General features: G+C 40.4%; 1 protein-coding gene across 4 annotated transcripts in view; it reads left to right on the top strand.

The window, feature by feature from the left end:
* The window catches only part of ckap5 (cytoskeleton associated protein 5), a 33,083-nt gene that overhangs the window by 13,034 nt on the left and 6,402 nt on the right, over positions 1-13,647 (top strand). For 2 of the 4 annotated variants that reach the window (XM_074676769.1, XM_074676771.1), the window contains exons 21-38: positions 358-532; positions 773-886; positions 1,099-1,227; positions 1,359-1,553; positions 1,650-1,773; positions 1,991-2,073; positions 3,509-3,619; positions 4,190-4,312; positions 6,115-6,264; positions 6,357-6,560; positions 6,644-6,779; positions 7,010-7,203; positions 7,302-7,474; positions 8,171-8,194; positions 11,844-12,017; positions 12,123-12,243; positions 12,603-12,782; positions 12,873-13,060. In XM_074676769.1, coding sequence (XP_074532870.1) covers positions 358-532; positions 773-886; positions 1,099-1,227; positions 1,359-1,553; positions 1,650-1,773; positions 1,991-2,073; positions 3,509-3,619; positions 4,190-4,312; positions 6,115-6,264; positions 6,357-6,560; positions 6,644-6,779; positions 7,010-7,203; positions 7,302-7,474; positions 8,171-8,194; positions 11,844-12,017; positions 12,123-12,243; positions 12,603-12,782; positions 12,873-13,060 — 2,598 coding nt within the window. The remainder of the gene's footprint in view (positions 1-357; positions 533-772; positions 887-1,098; positions 1,228-1,358; positions 1,554-1,649; positions 1,774-1,990; positions 2,074-3,508; positions 3,620-4,189; positions 4,313-6,114; positions 6,265-6,356; positions 6,561-6,643; positions 6,780-7,009; positions 7,204-7,301; positions 7,475-8,170; positions 8,195-11,843; positions 12,018-12,122; positions 12,244-12,602; positions 12,783-12,872; positions 13,061-13,647) is intronic. The other 2 variants (XM_074676772.1, XM_074676773.1) reach the window with 2 other exon arrangements.

The raw sequence follows: 13,647 nt of genomic DNA on the forward strand, positions 1-13,647 counted from the left end.
GCTAATGAAAACTCACTTTCATGGCACATGTTTAAATCCTTGAAGAAAATCCTCTTTAAAAAATTATATTGTGGTATTTTTAGTTACATTCAAGTGTTTTCTGTGATGATATTAAAGATTTAATTTTATTTTCTACCTATTACTCTTAGAAAATTTGAGAGAAACTGCAGGGTTTTTTATATATATGTCAAAACAATAATAACTCAAGGTAGACTATGAGAAAAAACAAGTTTTGGAGCTATTTGTATGCTCCACTGTAAGCGTGTTCCTTTTTTTGTTTTCATCATTTTATCTTCTTTAGGTGAGAAGAAACTTGACTCTGTGAAATCTCTCACTGGTCTCTTTCATTGCTTTTAGTGACAAGATAACATCGGAGCTGGTGTCTAAAATTGAGGACAAGAACTGGAAGATCAGGAAGGAGGGTCTTGATGAGACTGCAGCCATAATCTCTGAGGCCAAGTTCATCACATCAAACATAGGAGAGCTGCCTCTGGCCCTGAAAGCTCGTCTGAATGACTCCAACAAGATCCTGGTGAGCAGAGAAAGCCTAAATAAACTTCAAACTTCAACAGAAAGCCACATTAAGAAGCTATTCTGAACTGATTATACATAAGAGATCATAAAGCCTGTCTGCAGATAGTTTAGTCAAACATTCTGCTTAAATTTAAGTTGAGAAAATTTCTCCACTGAAATATTATTGAAATTATTCATTCACAGAAGAAATGATGTGAGCAGTTGATGAGTTTATACATTTTTTGTTTGTGGTGTTCAGGTCCAGCAGACCCTGTCTATCCTGCAGCAGTTGGCCACAGCCATGGGACCTGGACTCAAGCAGCACGTAAAAGCTCTGGGGATTCCTGTCATCACTGTACTGGGAGACAGCAAGGTACTGGACTCGTAAACAAACATCAACCGTGCTGCTCCATCAATAACAGCTCCCTTTCTATTGAGAAAAACAACCCTTTAGTCTTCTGTGTGGAAACATGAATAGATGGAAAAGAAGTGCAATGATGCTCTGGAAATGTTTGGACTGTATGTGAAGAGAAGGGAAAGTTGAGTTTTGTGTTTCTGACAGAACTTTCTTTTGCTTTTCTGCAGCCCAATGTACGAGCAGCTGCTATGGCAACTCTACAGGCCTGGGTTGAGCAGACGGGCATGAAAGAGTGGCTGGAAGGAGAAGATTTTTCGGAAGAGCTGAAGAGAGAGAACCCCTTTCTTCGACAGGAGGTATACACACACACACACACACAGCGTCTTCACTGTGACATTTAAAGGGGATTGTCCAAAGTGAAATCCCTAAGCATTTGGTGCAAACCAGAGAGAAATCATGTGCCATAACACTCTTCATCTTCACTCAGCTGCTCGGCTGGTTAGCAGAGAAGCTTCCCACTCTAAGGACAGTACCAGGAGATCTGATGCTGTGTGTCCCTCACCTCTACAACTGCCTGGAGGACAGAAACGGAGACGTGAGGAAGAAAGCTCAGGATGCTCTGCCCACCTTCATGATGCACCTGGGCTACGACAAGATGAACAAAGCTACCGGGAAACTCAAAGTACTAAACATACGATTTGATGTGAATTTCACACAACAAGATTAAGTTATCTTTTTTACTAAATCCTTAAATATCTATGTCGTGTCTTTTGTGAAGCCTGCTTCAAAGGATCAGGTGGTAGGCATGTTGGAAAAGGCTCGAGCTGTGATGCCGGCTAAACCTGCTGCTCCTGCCAAAGCTGGAGGAGGGAAAGGCTCAGGAGAGTCCAGAGCTGCTTCAGGTTTGTTTGAGATCATGGCAATGAAAATTTTGACTCTTTGAAACTACTAGCTGATATAAAAATCTTTGTGGTGATGACTTAACTTTAATGAACTGTAGTTACCTAGATTTACAACTTCAGACCATTTATCACCAGACATCTTGCATTTAATTACTAACAAACGTCAAAACTCATGTAAGCACACAAGAAAATTTTGATGTGTGTTTCTCTTCTGCAGCCACCAGGTCTCAGCCAGCTGCTGACGAGCTTGACAGTAAACCTGAAGCAAAGAAGGTCAGAGGAGGAGGAGCTGCCAAGAAGGTACATCAATTTTGGTTTTCAACATTTGATAAACTTAAGTAAGTTACCACTCTGAAAACGGCTTCAGGTAGAAATCGTCTTAACTTCCTTGCACATATCAAAAGCTGTAAATCACACAAGGTAAAAAGAGTTCAGGAATTGCTTTGTCTGGTTGCTGAAACACAGCTGCAACAACTGCTGCCAGATCTTTCAGGGCAAATGGAGCCAAATCAAAGTTTGTCCTCTCTAAACACCTGTTTTCAACAATGGGCTCAGGATTTTAACTGTTTTTTACAGCCTTACAGAAATGAGCAGTGGCGGCAGAGGACACACTTTGCAGTGGCAGATTATGCAGTTCATTTTGCAGAGCCATGCTTAAGGGATTCAATAGAGCACTACCAAAATATTCTGTACATGAAACTCGAATATATGAAAAAAAATATTATTATTTTAATATATCTCAAGTAGTTTTTTAGGGATGGGAATTGAAAACCGGTTCCTGTAGAGAATCGATAAGAAATGTTTCAATCCATTGATATCATTAGCCTTTGTGCTTAACGATTCCCTTATCAATTCCCTTATCGAATCAGGATTTTCAGCTTGAAGTTTTACTGAAGAACTGTCTTCATAAAGAAATGTAGATTACTCTCTCTCAGGAGATTCATATTCAGTACATTTGAAATGGTATAAATCACCTTATTTACCAAAATAAAATGGTGCAAGCTTGATGCTAACGTATATGGAAAACTGCATTGATATGCTAGCAGTTAGCATACATCAGTATAACTTCAGCTTTAAAAAAGAATTTCAACTTTCGTCACAGAAACATATCACATCAACTCTTTGTAAAAAATACTGAGAATTTCAAATGTCAAAAGCTAACAGGCTAACAGGCAACTGAAAGGCTCATGGCTGACTTCATAAATACAGAAAGCTTCTAAACAACTTAAACCATTGCTATAACCACTTTGAGACACTAGATGGCCTACTTGAATTATTAATATATTACAACACAGTTGATCAACGTCCCATTCTGTGCAATTTTTTCCTGTTTCTGTTTAACTATGCCCAGAAACATCCAGACTCAGGGACCAATTACATTTTATTCACTTACAGTATAAACGCAATTGAATGTTGACACAGAAAACCTGTAAAGCTACTTTTTGTACCAAGACAATTCACATCAGGGATTGATAAGGGAATCAAGGGAAGAATCAGATCGATGAGCAGAATTAATAAGGGCATCGGTATTGACAAAATTTTATCAATTCCCGTTCCTATAGATTTTGATATTTTATTTTAAGATTACTTTTCCTGTGTTTTCACTCTTATATTCATTTGTGCTCTAGTTTTTGGTTATGTTGGTTGTTGTGCACCTGGATATTTGTCCTTGTATGTCTACAGTATTTGTTTTTATCATCAGTTTACACATAATGTGGTCTCTTTACTCACCCAGCCTCCCTCCTCTCCGGAGGAACCTGCCCCTCCCCCTCCCTCCAAGGACAAGGACAGTAATGCTAGTAAAAAGCCCCCTGGCAAAGGGAAGGCTGCAGCTGGCAGTCAACAGGTAGATGTGAGGCAGAGGTCCTCATGGTGAAATTCTGAATATCTTCACTCTTCATCTCCCTGCACTGAGCAGGAGATGAAGGCAGAGTTTCTGCGTAGACACTCGTGCTCTCGTCTCTCTGCCTCTGCGTGGTCTGGGCTCAGTTTCAGTCTAATCCTGTTTCTCTCTGAATACTAATACTGAATAAACGACTGTAACACCAGCTGCACAGTGTTGATGGAGTGAAATGATAACGAAAGACTTCTGTTTCATGCTTTTAACATGTAACCTTTACAGACTTTATTTGTATGCATGAGATGTCACTTTGGGGTTTGTGGTCAGTTGTGTGAGCGTGGGTTTGTTTCGTGGTTTCTAATAATATATCACAGCCACATTTCTGCTCTTATTGTGTGATAACCTGCAGTGAGATCTTTTTAGCATAACACTCTTACCTCCCGTTCATCCTTTTACAGACTTCCACTCACACATACATGTCATGTTGCCTTATTGCACACCTTTACAAGTATAGCTCTATAAACTGAGCCTTTTTGTCCCCCTCCCTCCCCTGCCACGTTGTCTCCCCCATTTCAGGGTGCAGCTAGCAAGAAACCTGCCGCCAAAAACCTGAAGGATGATGAAGACAAGTCTGGACCGATCTTCATCCTTGTTCCCAATGCTAAGGAGCAGAGGATCAAAGAGGAGAAGCAGCTTAAAGTAACTAAAGGACTTAATAACATACACGTTGAAATATGGTATATGAGCACTGAAGAGTATAAGACTTAACAGACATTAGCTGTGTTTCCATAACACTTGGAATTGCACAAAACCCAAATATCACTATTAAAAAGGTAATGGAAACGCCAGAATTTTGAAAAACCTCAAATTTTGATAAAAAGTTTTTACGCTCTCATGAGTTTTTCGAAATTTCTAATCTCAAAGTTTATTGTAGAAGTGCACTGGAAACACCTTTTTTTGCAAAATCAGGTCACCTCCATCACCTCCTCGGCCCTGATCCTCTCCCAGAAATTCATAGTACGTGTCCGCTGCCAGACAAACAGACTCTGGCGTTTTTATTGTAACAGCTCTGCCGTTAGTCATGTATTCGGTGCAGATGTTTGTGTTTTTGACTGTTAGTATTAAAGGCATCAGGAAGGCTGTGAGTGGGTCAGAGTGCAGCAGGAGGCAGGGAGAGACGTGTGTAAGTGGGAGAGCAGGCGAGCTAGAGATGATGATTTTCATTCAGTGTTTTGTTTATGCCTGTTTTGAGTTGGTGCGGTCACGGCCGACAGTTTGACCAGTGAATAAAAACACAAATGTTCACAAATCAACATCATTAACGTCCAGAGGGACGTAACGTTTTCTTTTACTCAAGTTGTGCACAGTTCTAGTCGTGACAGAAACACTGACGAAGCGCAATTGTGCTTTTAAAATTATGCTTTTCTTTTGCGAAAAGGTGTAATGGAAACACAGCTAGTGAGAGCAGACTTCCTAAATTTCTTTACATCATGTGCGTTTTTGTGTTGCTTTTGTTTTGACCAACCCTCTTACCGTCCTACTTCTCCCCCATGGCCATGTGAGATTAAAGCTCCTGTAAGGAGTTTTTAGTAGTTCATGAAACTGATATTGATACCCACACCCCTATACTACATTCAAAAGCAAAGAAGGTCATTAGAGAGAAAATAAACCCTTTCTGTGAAGTAATTTTCAATGCCTAAAACTACTACAGCTGATCATACAGCTTTATACATTGTTGGGTAATACAGATGAGTTTTAAAAAAACAGCAGAATGAGACTTTTTAAAGAGGGGTTATCATGCTTCTTTAGACTACCTTCCCTCTAGTAGCTTGTATAATCTACAGCTAGAAACAAATCAAACTTTTCTCTCACTGGTGATTTGGAAAACCCTTATTTAAGTCAACATCTGAAACGCCTTGTTTTAGATACCGTCTCTTTAAGGCTCTGTGCCCCATAAACCCCTTCCCTTTGGTTTGCAAACCCTTTGGAGGTAGAGTAGTGGGCAGACCTTAGTGTCTTGAGGCCCAACCCTCCAACGTTTCATGAACCAACTTGAAGATTCTTATGCCAAGACCCTATCACCTCAGCACGTCTCGAATACACCTCGTGCTACTTTAAAAAGAAACCATAAGAGCCGTTTACATACTTATTCAGAGATTTCTACAACATATGAATATGTAGGGGTTAGTTTAGATAGGACATCCATCATTTTTACTTTGTATCAGAGTATGGGAAATCATAATACCCTCTCATTAAAGAAAACTGAATGTTTGTATGAGTAAGATATGATTGGCAAATATGGGAGTGATATCAGCTCTGCATCATAATAACTTTAGTTAAAACAAAGTTAAAAACTCTTTTGTTGCAAGGGATCTGCTCAATCAAAATGACAGCAGAAGACAAAGTTTAATGACGTGGCAGCCCTAGATGTAGTTGATGGTGTGTTAAAAGTTTGCTGAAGTTCTGTCATGGAAATACTTCTGAACATACTTCTGTTGTAGATCTTGAAGTGGAACTTCATCACCCCTCGAGACGAATATGTGGAGCAGCTGAAAACTCAGATGTCCACCTGCTTTGCTAAATGGCTGCAGGATGAGCTGTTCCACTTTGACTTCCAGAGACACGTCAAGGCCATCGGCGTCATGATCGAGGTAGGGTCTATCTCACTTACTCCCATAAAGTGGGGGGTATAATACGAGTTTTCTTAGTAATTTAACCTGTGTTTGTTTTCTGAATTTGTCAGAGGCTGGAGACCGAGAGTGACGCCACTATAAGCTGTCTGGACCTGATTCTAAAGTGGTTCACTCTGCGCTTCTTCGATACAAACACCACTGTCCTGATGAAGGTGCTGGAATATTTGAAGCTGCTGTTTGCCATGCTGAACAGAGAAAATTATCATCTTACTGAGTACGAGGCCAGCTCCTTCGTCCCTTATATCATACTCAAGGTGAGCACACACCACAGTGAGAATCAGAAGAAGCAGCCTCTCCAAATCTCTGTTGCTCAGTTTCTGAACCTTGTTTTCTGCAGGTTGGAGAGTCAAAGGATGTGGTTCGTAAAGATGTGCGTGCAATTCTGGCAATGCTGTGTAAGGTTTACCCTGCATCCAAGGTCTTCCCTTTCCTGATGGACGGGACCAAGTCCAAGAACTCCAAGCAGAGAGCTGGTAGGTCCCTACAGTAAGAAGATACAGGCTAAGACCAAGAAGGAGCTTTGAAGCAGGAAGTATTGAATAAAATAACTGGTCTGGTCATTTGAATCATGTTAGAAAGATGGTTTTGCTGATTGTAAAAATTGGTCGTCATTTTATGAGATAGGTCGTTTTAAAACAGCCTCCTTGTCTTTTTCATTGTAAGCTTTTTTCTAACATCTGTTTTGTTTCCTTTACGTCTTCAGAATGTCTGGAGGAGTTGGGTTGTTTGATAGAGGGCTATGGGATGAATGTATGTCAACCCACTCCTGCAAAGTCTCTGAAGGAGATCGCAGTTCACATCGGCGACAGAGACACATCAGTCCGCAACGCCGCTCTGAACACCGTGGTGGCTGTCTACAACGTCTGTGGGGACCAAGTCTACAAACTAATAGGAAATGTAAGACAGACTTGATGCTTTGGTCGGATTTCACAGGAAGTGAACCCCAAATTCATCCCAAACAGTTTTTACATTGCCCTTTCTTCTGTCCTTTCCAGCTGTCAGAAAAGGACATGAGCATGTTGGAGGAGAGGATCAAGCGATCAGCCAAGAAGACTCCTGCAGCTCCTGCAAAGCAGAGCGCTGCAGAAAAGTCTCAGAGGGAGCACCCAACTAATCCTAATGCCACCTTCCTACGAAAGCCTGCACAGGAAGACCCCAACAAACTCAAGTAGGTCACCCCTGACTATGAGGCTGTAGGGAGTGTTAACCTGAGCTGAATTTGCCAACACATTAACTCTGAGCACAAACTGTTGAGGCTTTGAGGTATTGATTCTTGGTAAAGTGGATGCTTTCAGAAAATTGAGAAGTTTTCAGAATAAGATCCGCACGGATAGTGAAACAGTTTGATCTGTATCAAGATCACAGCTCAATTGTAATTGACATAAAACTAAGCTTCACAAGTTCCTGTCCCTTCTGTCACATTAGACACATATCAAAAATAAACACTACCCACTTGTTGGGACACATAACTTCATATGAATCTTAAACATGGATAAAAACCTACTTGAAACCCAACTTTTCCAACTCTTTTCATGCATGCCTTCTTTTCTTATCACCTCTTTAATCTTTCAGAACTCCTGACCGTAGTTTGATTCTTGCCATAAATCTTTGAATGTTTGTCCTCTGCTTGAAACTAACTCACCTCCTCTTCTCATCCTGTTTTTTCTGAGTCTCTGCATGTTTAGTTGCTCTCACAGATGCTCATTCAAAGGAAACTTGGTCCATCCAACCCTCTCCTTTGTGTCTGTGAAACCAACCTGAGTGTGTTTGCATCTTTAGCTGCCTGTCTGTCTCTTAACCCTTCATCTTTCTTCCTGTGTGATTTCCTCCTTTTTCTGCTCTGCCTGCCTCCCGTCTGGAGCAGGATAATGTATCGCACGTATAGGATGTAAGTACCTCCTCCTCCTCCTCCTCCTCTTCGTCCCTCTTTTCTTTATGTTGTCATTGTAAAGACTCCGCTCTGATTGCAGTCTCCCGCTTAACCATTCATGAAACTAATGAACAGAAAGTTTTCTGTGACATTTGAGCTGAAGTTGTGCTTCTTCATGCTGCTGAGAAAGCACCGACTCACACTCAAAATCTCCTGCAGTCACTCTGAATGTGGTTCGCTCCTTCCTGCGTAAACCTCCTTGTCTGTCTCCTGTTTGTTCCTGTTCGCTGTGTGAAGAGAACTGATGATTGTTTATTGTATACAGGCACACCAAACATTGTTGAATGGCTCTGAAAAAAACCAAAGTCACTCAAAGACGCACATCAGGGCAGCAGATTTGGGTGGTTTAATGTTATTAAACCTAAAATAAAGAAACAAGAATTTAGATAAAAAAAAACATTTAGCCTTTTCAAGGAAATGATTAATAATATAGAATTATTGTGTTTACCACTTAGAGGCAAGAAGAGGAAAATATAGAAATGTAGCATAGCCTTGTTGATTTTTCTTTTCAAAATCATCTACACATTCATATTTGCTTACATTACAATGAGTCATTGAATTAACATGAAAATATTAACTTTTCTTTGGAGAAACGCTGTTACTAAAATTTTACAAAAAGATCCAACCCTGTAGACCAAAAATTTGTATTGTTGGTTTTACCAAAGATCCCACCCGCTACGAAAAGTCAGTAACGCTGTCAGTCAGCCCACGCACACAGAGTCAGAGCAGTTTACAGATGTACGAAAGGTTGTAAGGTTCCTAAACATACAAGCAACATTTAGCCATTTGAATGGCTGTCCACAGCCTTTTGTACAGTTAAGTAATTGCACATTCTCACATTGCGATCATGCAGCAGTACCAGGTAAGCAATGTTATGAATTAAAATTGAAATGCTAAATTGTAATAAAAAGGTTCGTAGTTGAAATCAGATATACCATAGAATTATGAGAAATGTCCAAATCATGAGTTACTTGGGTAAAATTGTGAGATAAATGGCTTCTGGGGAAAATGCTTCAAATGATTCGTCGTAACGGTATGGAGGCCTCTAATCTCTACAGAATTTGTCTGGTTTTGTTATGATTGTATTGAAGAGGAAAAGTTTCAGCCACATACTGACGGCTAATTAACCTGCAGAGATAATTACACTCACCCAAATGTACCTTATAAAACATGCCTTTCTGTACCTTATATTTAAACAATTTGATGTTTTCCTTTTAAAACAAGATTTGAATAAATAAATGAATTATTTTGAACAAGTAAGAATAATGCAAGAAAGGAAAGTGGAAATAAAAAAACAAACAAAACCAATGAGAAACAATAAATCAGCAACAATAACAATATGCACCCAACATGTCTCAAAAGGAGTAGGAAGAAGCGTGAGCTTACTTCTCCACTACTCTGTTAAACATATACATTTTTTATAATACATAAGGATGTTCATCCTTAAGGAAGAACAGCCTCAGGTGCTGATAGTATTTTAGTCTCCTTGTTTTGGTGGTTCAAACAGCCACAGTTATATTGTGAATATATTATTTATTGTATTTTTGTTTATCTGCTGGTGATACAAATAGAGGTGTCCCAGTCCGATATCAGCAAAAAACAAGCATCGGTATCGTATCGGAATGCATCTAAAATCTCCAATATAAGCAGTTTCTGTTACCCATTGGTTAATAATAAATGGGTCAGTTTCTCCTCATACCTACTGTTGCTGACTACTGTTCTTTGTTTGAATAATATCACTTAATCAAGCCTTTTCTAACATGACAGACATACTACAAAATAAGTAATAAAAGTATGTATGTTTAATGCTGATATCGTATCAGATTAATATCGGTATCTGCCAATACTCAATGCTGCTGTATCGCTATCGTATCGGAAGTGAAAATGTAATATCGAGACATCCCTAGATATAAATACAGAGAATGTGAGATATTCTTTAGTATCATATGATCCTTTTATAACCTCTCCTGTTTAAGCTTTCCAAAGCCATTTGGATAATTTAATTTGAACTGTGCTGGTCTGTGAGTGAAGTAGTCAGATGGTGCTGCAGTTGTTGAGAAAAATCATCTAAAGATACTAAAAGAGCTAAAAAAAAAACATGTTCAGCTAGTGGTCATAGTAGTCCAGCCTGTACTAAATACATCCATCTCTTTGTAAAAAAGTGATCCCTCCTGTGTGAAGGAGACAGATGTTGGTAACAGATCAGTGCTGATCAGCTCCAGTCCTGATAGTCTACATTAACAACAGAAGATCAAGCTCAGAAGAATTTAATATGAGTTTTTTAAAACCCCTTTAATAGCTTTGGGGGATAAAACTCATCTTACCCAAATATTCCAACATCCATGAAATTAAATTTGGTAACTGATGATGAATCACAATTTTTACAGTGGTTAATGTAATAATTCCACTCAAATGTTCAGTGGTGACAAGTCAAACATTTTTATCCTCCTTGTTGACCTTTTTTCCATCCTTAAAGGTAGAGTCTGCAGGATTTTCCTGAAGAAAAATCAACTGTTACAGGAACAATCCTGCTCAACTGTAATTTTTGGGCCTCCGTACATGTGTGTCTGGAACACTGTAGTTGGGAATATAACTGTCTTGTCCAGAGGCGTTTTTTGGTGGATCTCTGCAGAAGTAGAGTTGAGCTGATCATCTGACATTTATTGACTGCCGATTGCAGAAGTGGTGCAGCAGATGCACATAACCAACAGAATCAGTTTGCTGTTTAGACAGCAACAGTGGTTGCTGCGTTTCAGAAAATTTCCACTCTGGAGACCGTTTTCAGAAGTTTGTTTTTGGTCCGCTATAACACTTTTTCTGTGTATACAAGAGGCTAAAAGCAACAAAACCTTTTCAGTTTCATCCCAAAGCTACTGTTGTGTAAATGGCCCCTCAGTGTCTGTGTCTGCCTCAACCCTCTCCTCAGCCTGTATGTTGATATTTTGGATGTGTCGGGATGTTTTCTGAATGGAGGGTAGCTAGTGCACTCGTGACTTTGTTCGTTGATTAGCGAGTGGAAGAAGCTTATCAGAGCAGCTATGATAGTGGTTTAGCACAGAGGGAGAAAAAACAACCAAGGTGGAAACGAAACTCTTAAGAGATAGAGATATTTCCTAAACGAGGCTGAAGGTTGGCTGGACTTTCACTCGTTTTCGGGTACTTGGAGAGCAGCTCAGGACAAGGAGCGCAGCAAATTGGCTTTCTGCTGAGCAGGTATATGTCAAATACCAGTGATTAGCTTGTGCTAACATGCCAAGTCAGGTGCACAGCTCTTGAGTCTCTCCCATGTAGAAACGTGATACTACGGTTGGTTGCTGAGCTAGTGAGTGTTTTCACGTAGTCATGGTTGGAGGTTGCGGGTGTGTGCTACCGCTGGCACTGAGCCAAGGAGGGGGAGCCCAGTTTGACTTAGTGTTTCCTAACAAGTCAAGAAAATTCCTGCAGACCGTACCTTTAAAGAATCCATTTGCAGTATGTGGATTTATTTGCATATCCTCAAAGTATCAATACGTAGAAGCTTGTTTCTCTCGGGACTGGAGTTAAAGGCACTGATCGATAAGACACCAGACTAAAATCCTCTCCTCTCCCTCTTTCACCGTCTCAACAGCCAAGCCCGACAGAATGCACATCACAGCGAGTCCTCCCACCCATCAATTCCCAAAGAGTTCCAGTTGGACCTAGACATGATCGAGATGGACCAGAGCAGAGTGTGTGAGCTGCCAGACCTTGTCCAACACAAGCTGGACGAGCTGCTGGAGCCAATCATGATCCCTGAACCCAAGTAAGCACAAACAGTGTTATCAAACCTTTAGTTAGTCTGCTGGAGTCTCCTAAACTTAAGTATTTTTAAAACAGGAATTCATGCTCCGTTTGTTTTTGTTCACAGGATGCGGGCAGTCTCTCCACATTTCGACGACCTTCACAACAGCACAGCCTCCACCATCAACTTTGTCATCTCTCAGGTGGCGAGTGGTGACATCAACACCAGCATACAGGCGCTGGCACAGGTAGACACTCTAGACTTTAACACTACGGCTCTATAAAAAGCAGAAATCACAAATTAAAGTGCAAACTGCTTTCACTTTTAATAGTTTAGAATTAGAGATACACTTTTTTGATTGATATATGATGGAAACATCCTGTTCTGTTTTTGTTGCTGGAGATTTTTTGCTATTCCCTTTACACATGTCCGAGAGGAATTGTTTAAACAACAGTTCTGAAAACAAGAGATCAACTTGAGATGAATGGAGAGTGTTTGAGCTATTAAAACAATATAAAGCCTTAAATCTATCAAAACACCTCTTTATTTTGAAAACAACTGCCTAAACTTTACTCACAGCAAGTTGTGTATTTTTCTGTCCCGCAGATTGATGAGGTGTTGCGGCAGGAGGACAAAGCAGAAGTTATGTCGGGACACATCGATCAGTTCCTCATTGCCACCTTCATGCAGCTAAGGCTCATTTACAGCACACACATGGCCGACGACCGGCTAGACAAGAAGGACATCATCAAACTGTACAGCTGCATCATTGGAAACATGCTCTCTGTGAGTTCCTCTGCTTCTGTGTGGTGAATATAGACCACTGAGATTTAGAGACATGGATATTTACACCTGCTCCTTGTTTCTCTATCTCAGCTGTTCTCCATGGAGTCTCTGGCTAGAGAGGCGTCCATGGGCGTGCTGAAGGACCTGATGCACGGCCTGGTCACACTGATGTTGGACAGCAGGGTGGAGGACATTGAAGACGGACAGCAGCTTATCAGATCTGTCAACCTGCTGGTCATTAGAGTCCTGGGGAAGTCTGATCAGACGAACATGATCAGGTCAGAGAGGAAACTTAAGGAAGCTTAGCTTGTATCTGCTCAGATTAAATTTGAACGAGGGCTGTCATTTGAACGCGTTAATTAGATTAATTAATTACACCGCAAATTAACGCGTCATAAAAATTAACGCAGATTAATCTGGATCCCAAACTCGCGGGGCGTTCAAAGACGCACTTATTTTCAAATGTCTGGCATTTACAAACCGTTTGTCCTACTTGGAAAAAGTGGTGTTCTCGTCAGATTTTCAAATTTCCGACGGTTCCTGAATGTATCACACATGACTTCAGCAACATGCTTTAGACCGAGGGGAAGCGAGAGTGATCTTTGGGGGACTGTCGTCCACATCTCGTTTATTCACACGTCCTTTTTGAAAATCTGCAGAAAATCAACCGTTTGCTCTAGCTCAATTCTGTAAAAAACAGATAATTCTAAACTCTTTACCACATTAAACAAGCCCTGAATTATCAATATCTGTCCTGTATTTAAGTCTTAAGAATTCTTTGGAAATTTGCTTCCATCTTCCTGGGTTATGTTTCAGCTTGGGGCTGCTCTGCACCAATCAGCAACAGTTTGTGTGTTCAGAGCTT

The sequence above is a fragment of the Halichoeres trimaculatus genome, unplaced genomic scaffold (genome assembly GCF_033239565.1).
Source record: "Halichoeres trimaculatus isolate MK-OKI-2021-1 unplaced genomic scaffold, fHalTri1.1 fHalTri1_scaffold_10, whole genome shotgun sequence".
NCBI lineage: Eukaryota > Metazoa > Chordata > Actinopteri > Labriformes > Labridae > Halichoeres > Halichoeres trimaculatus.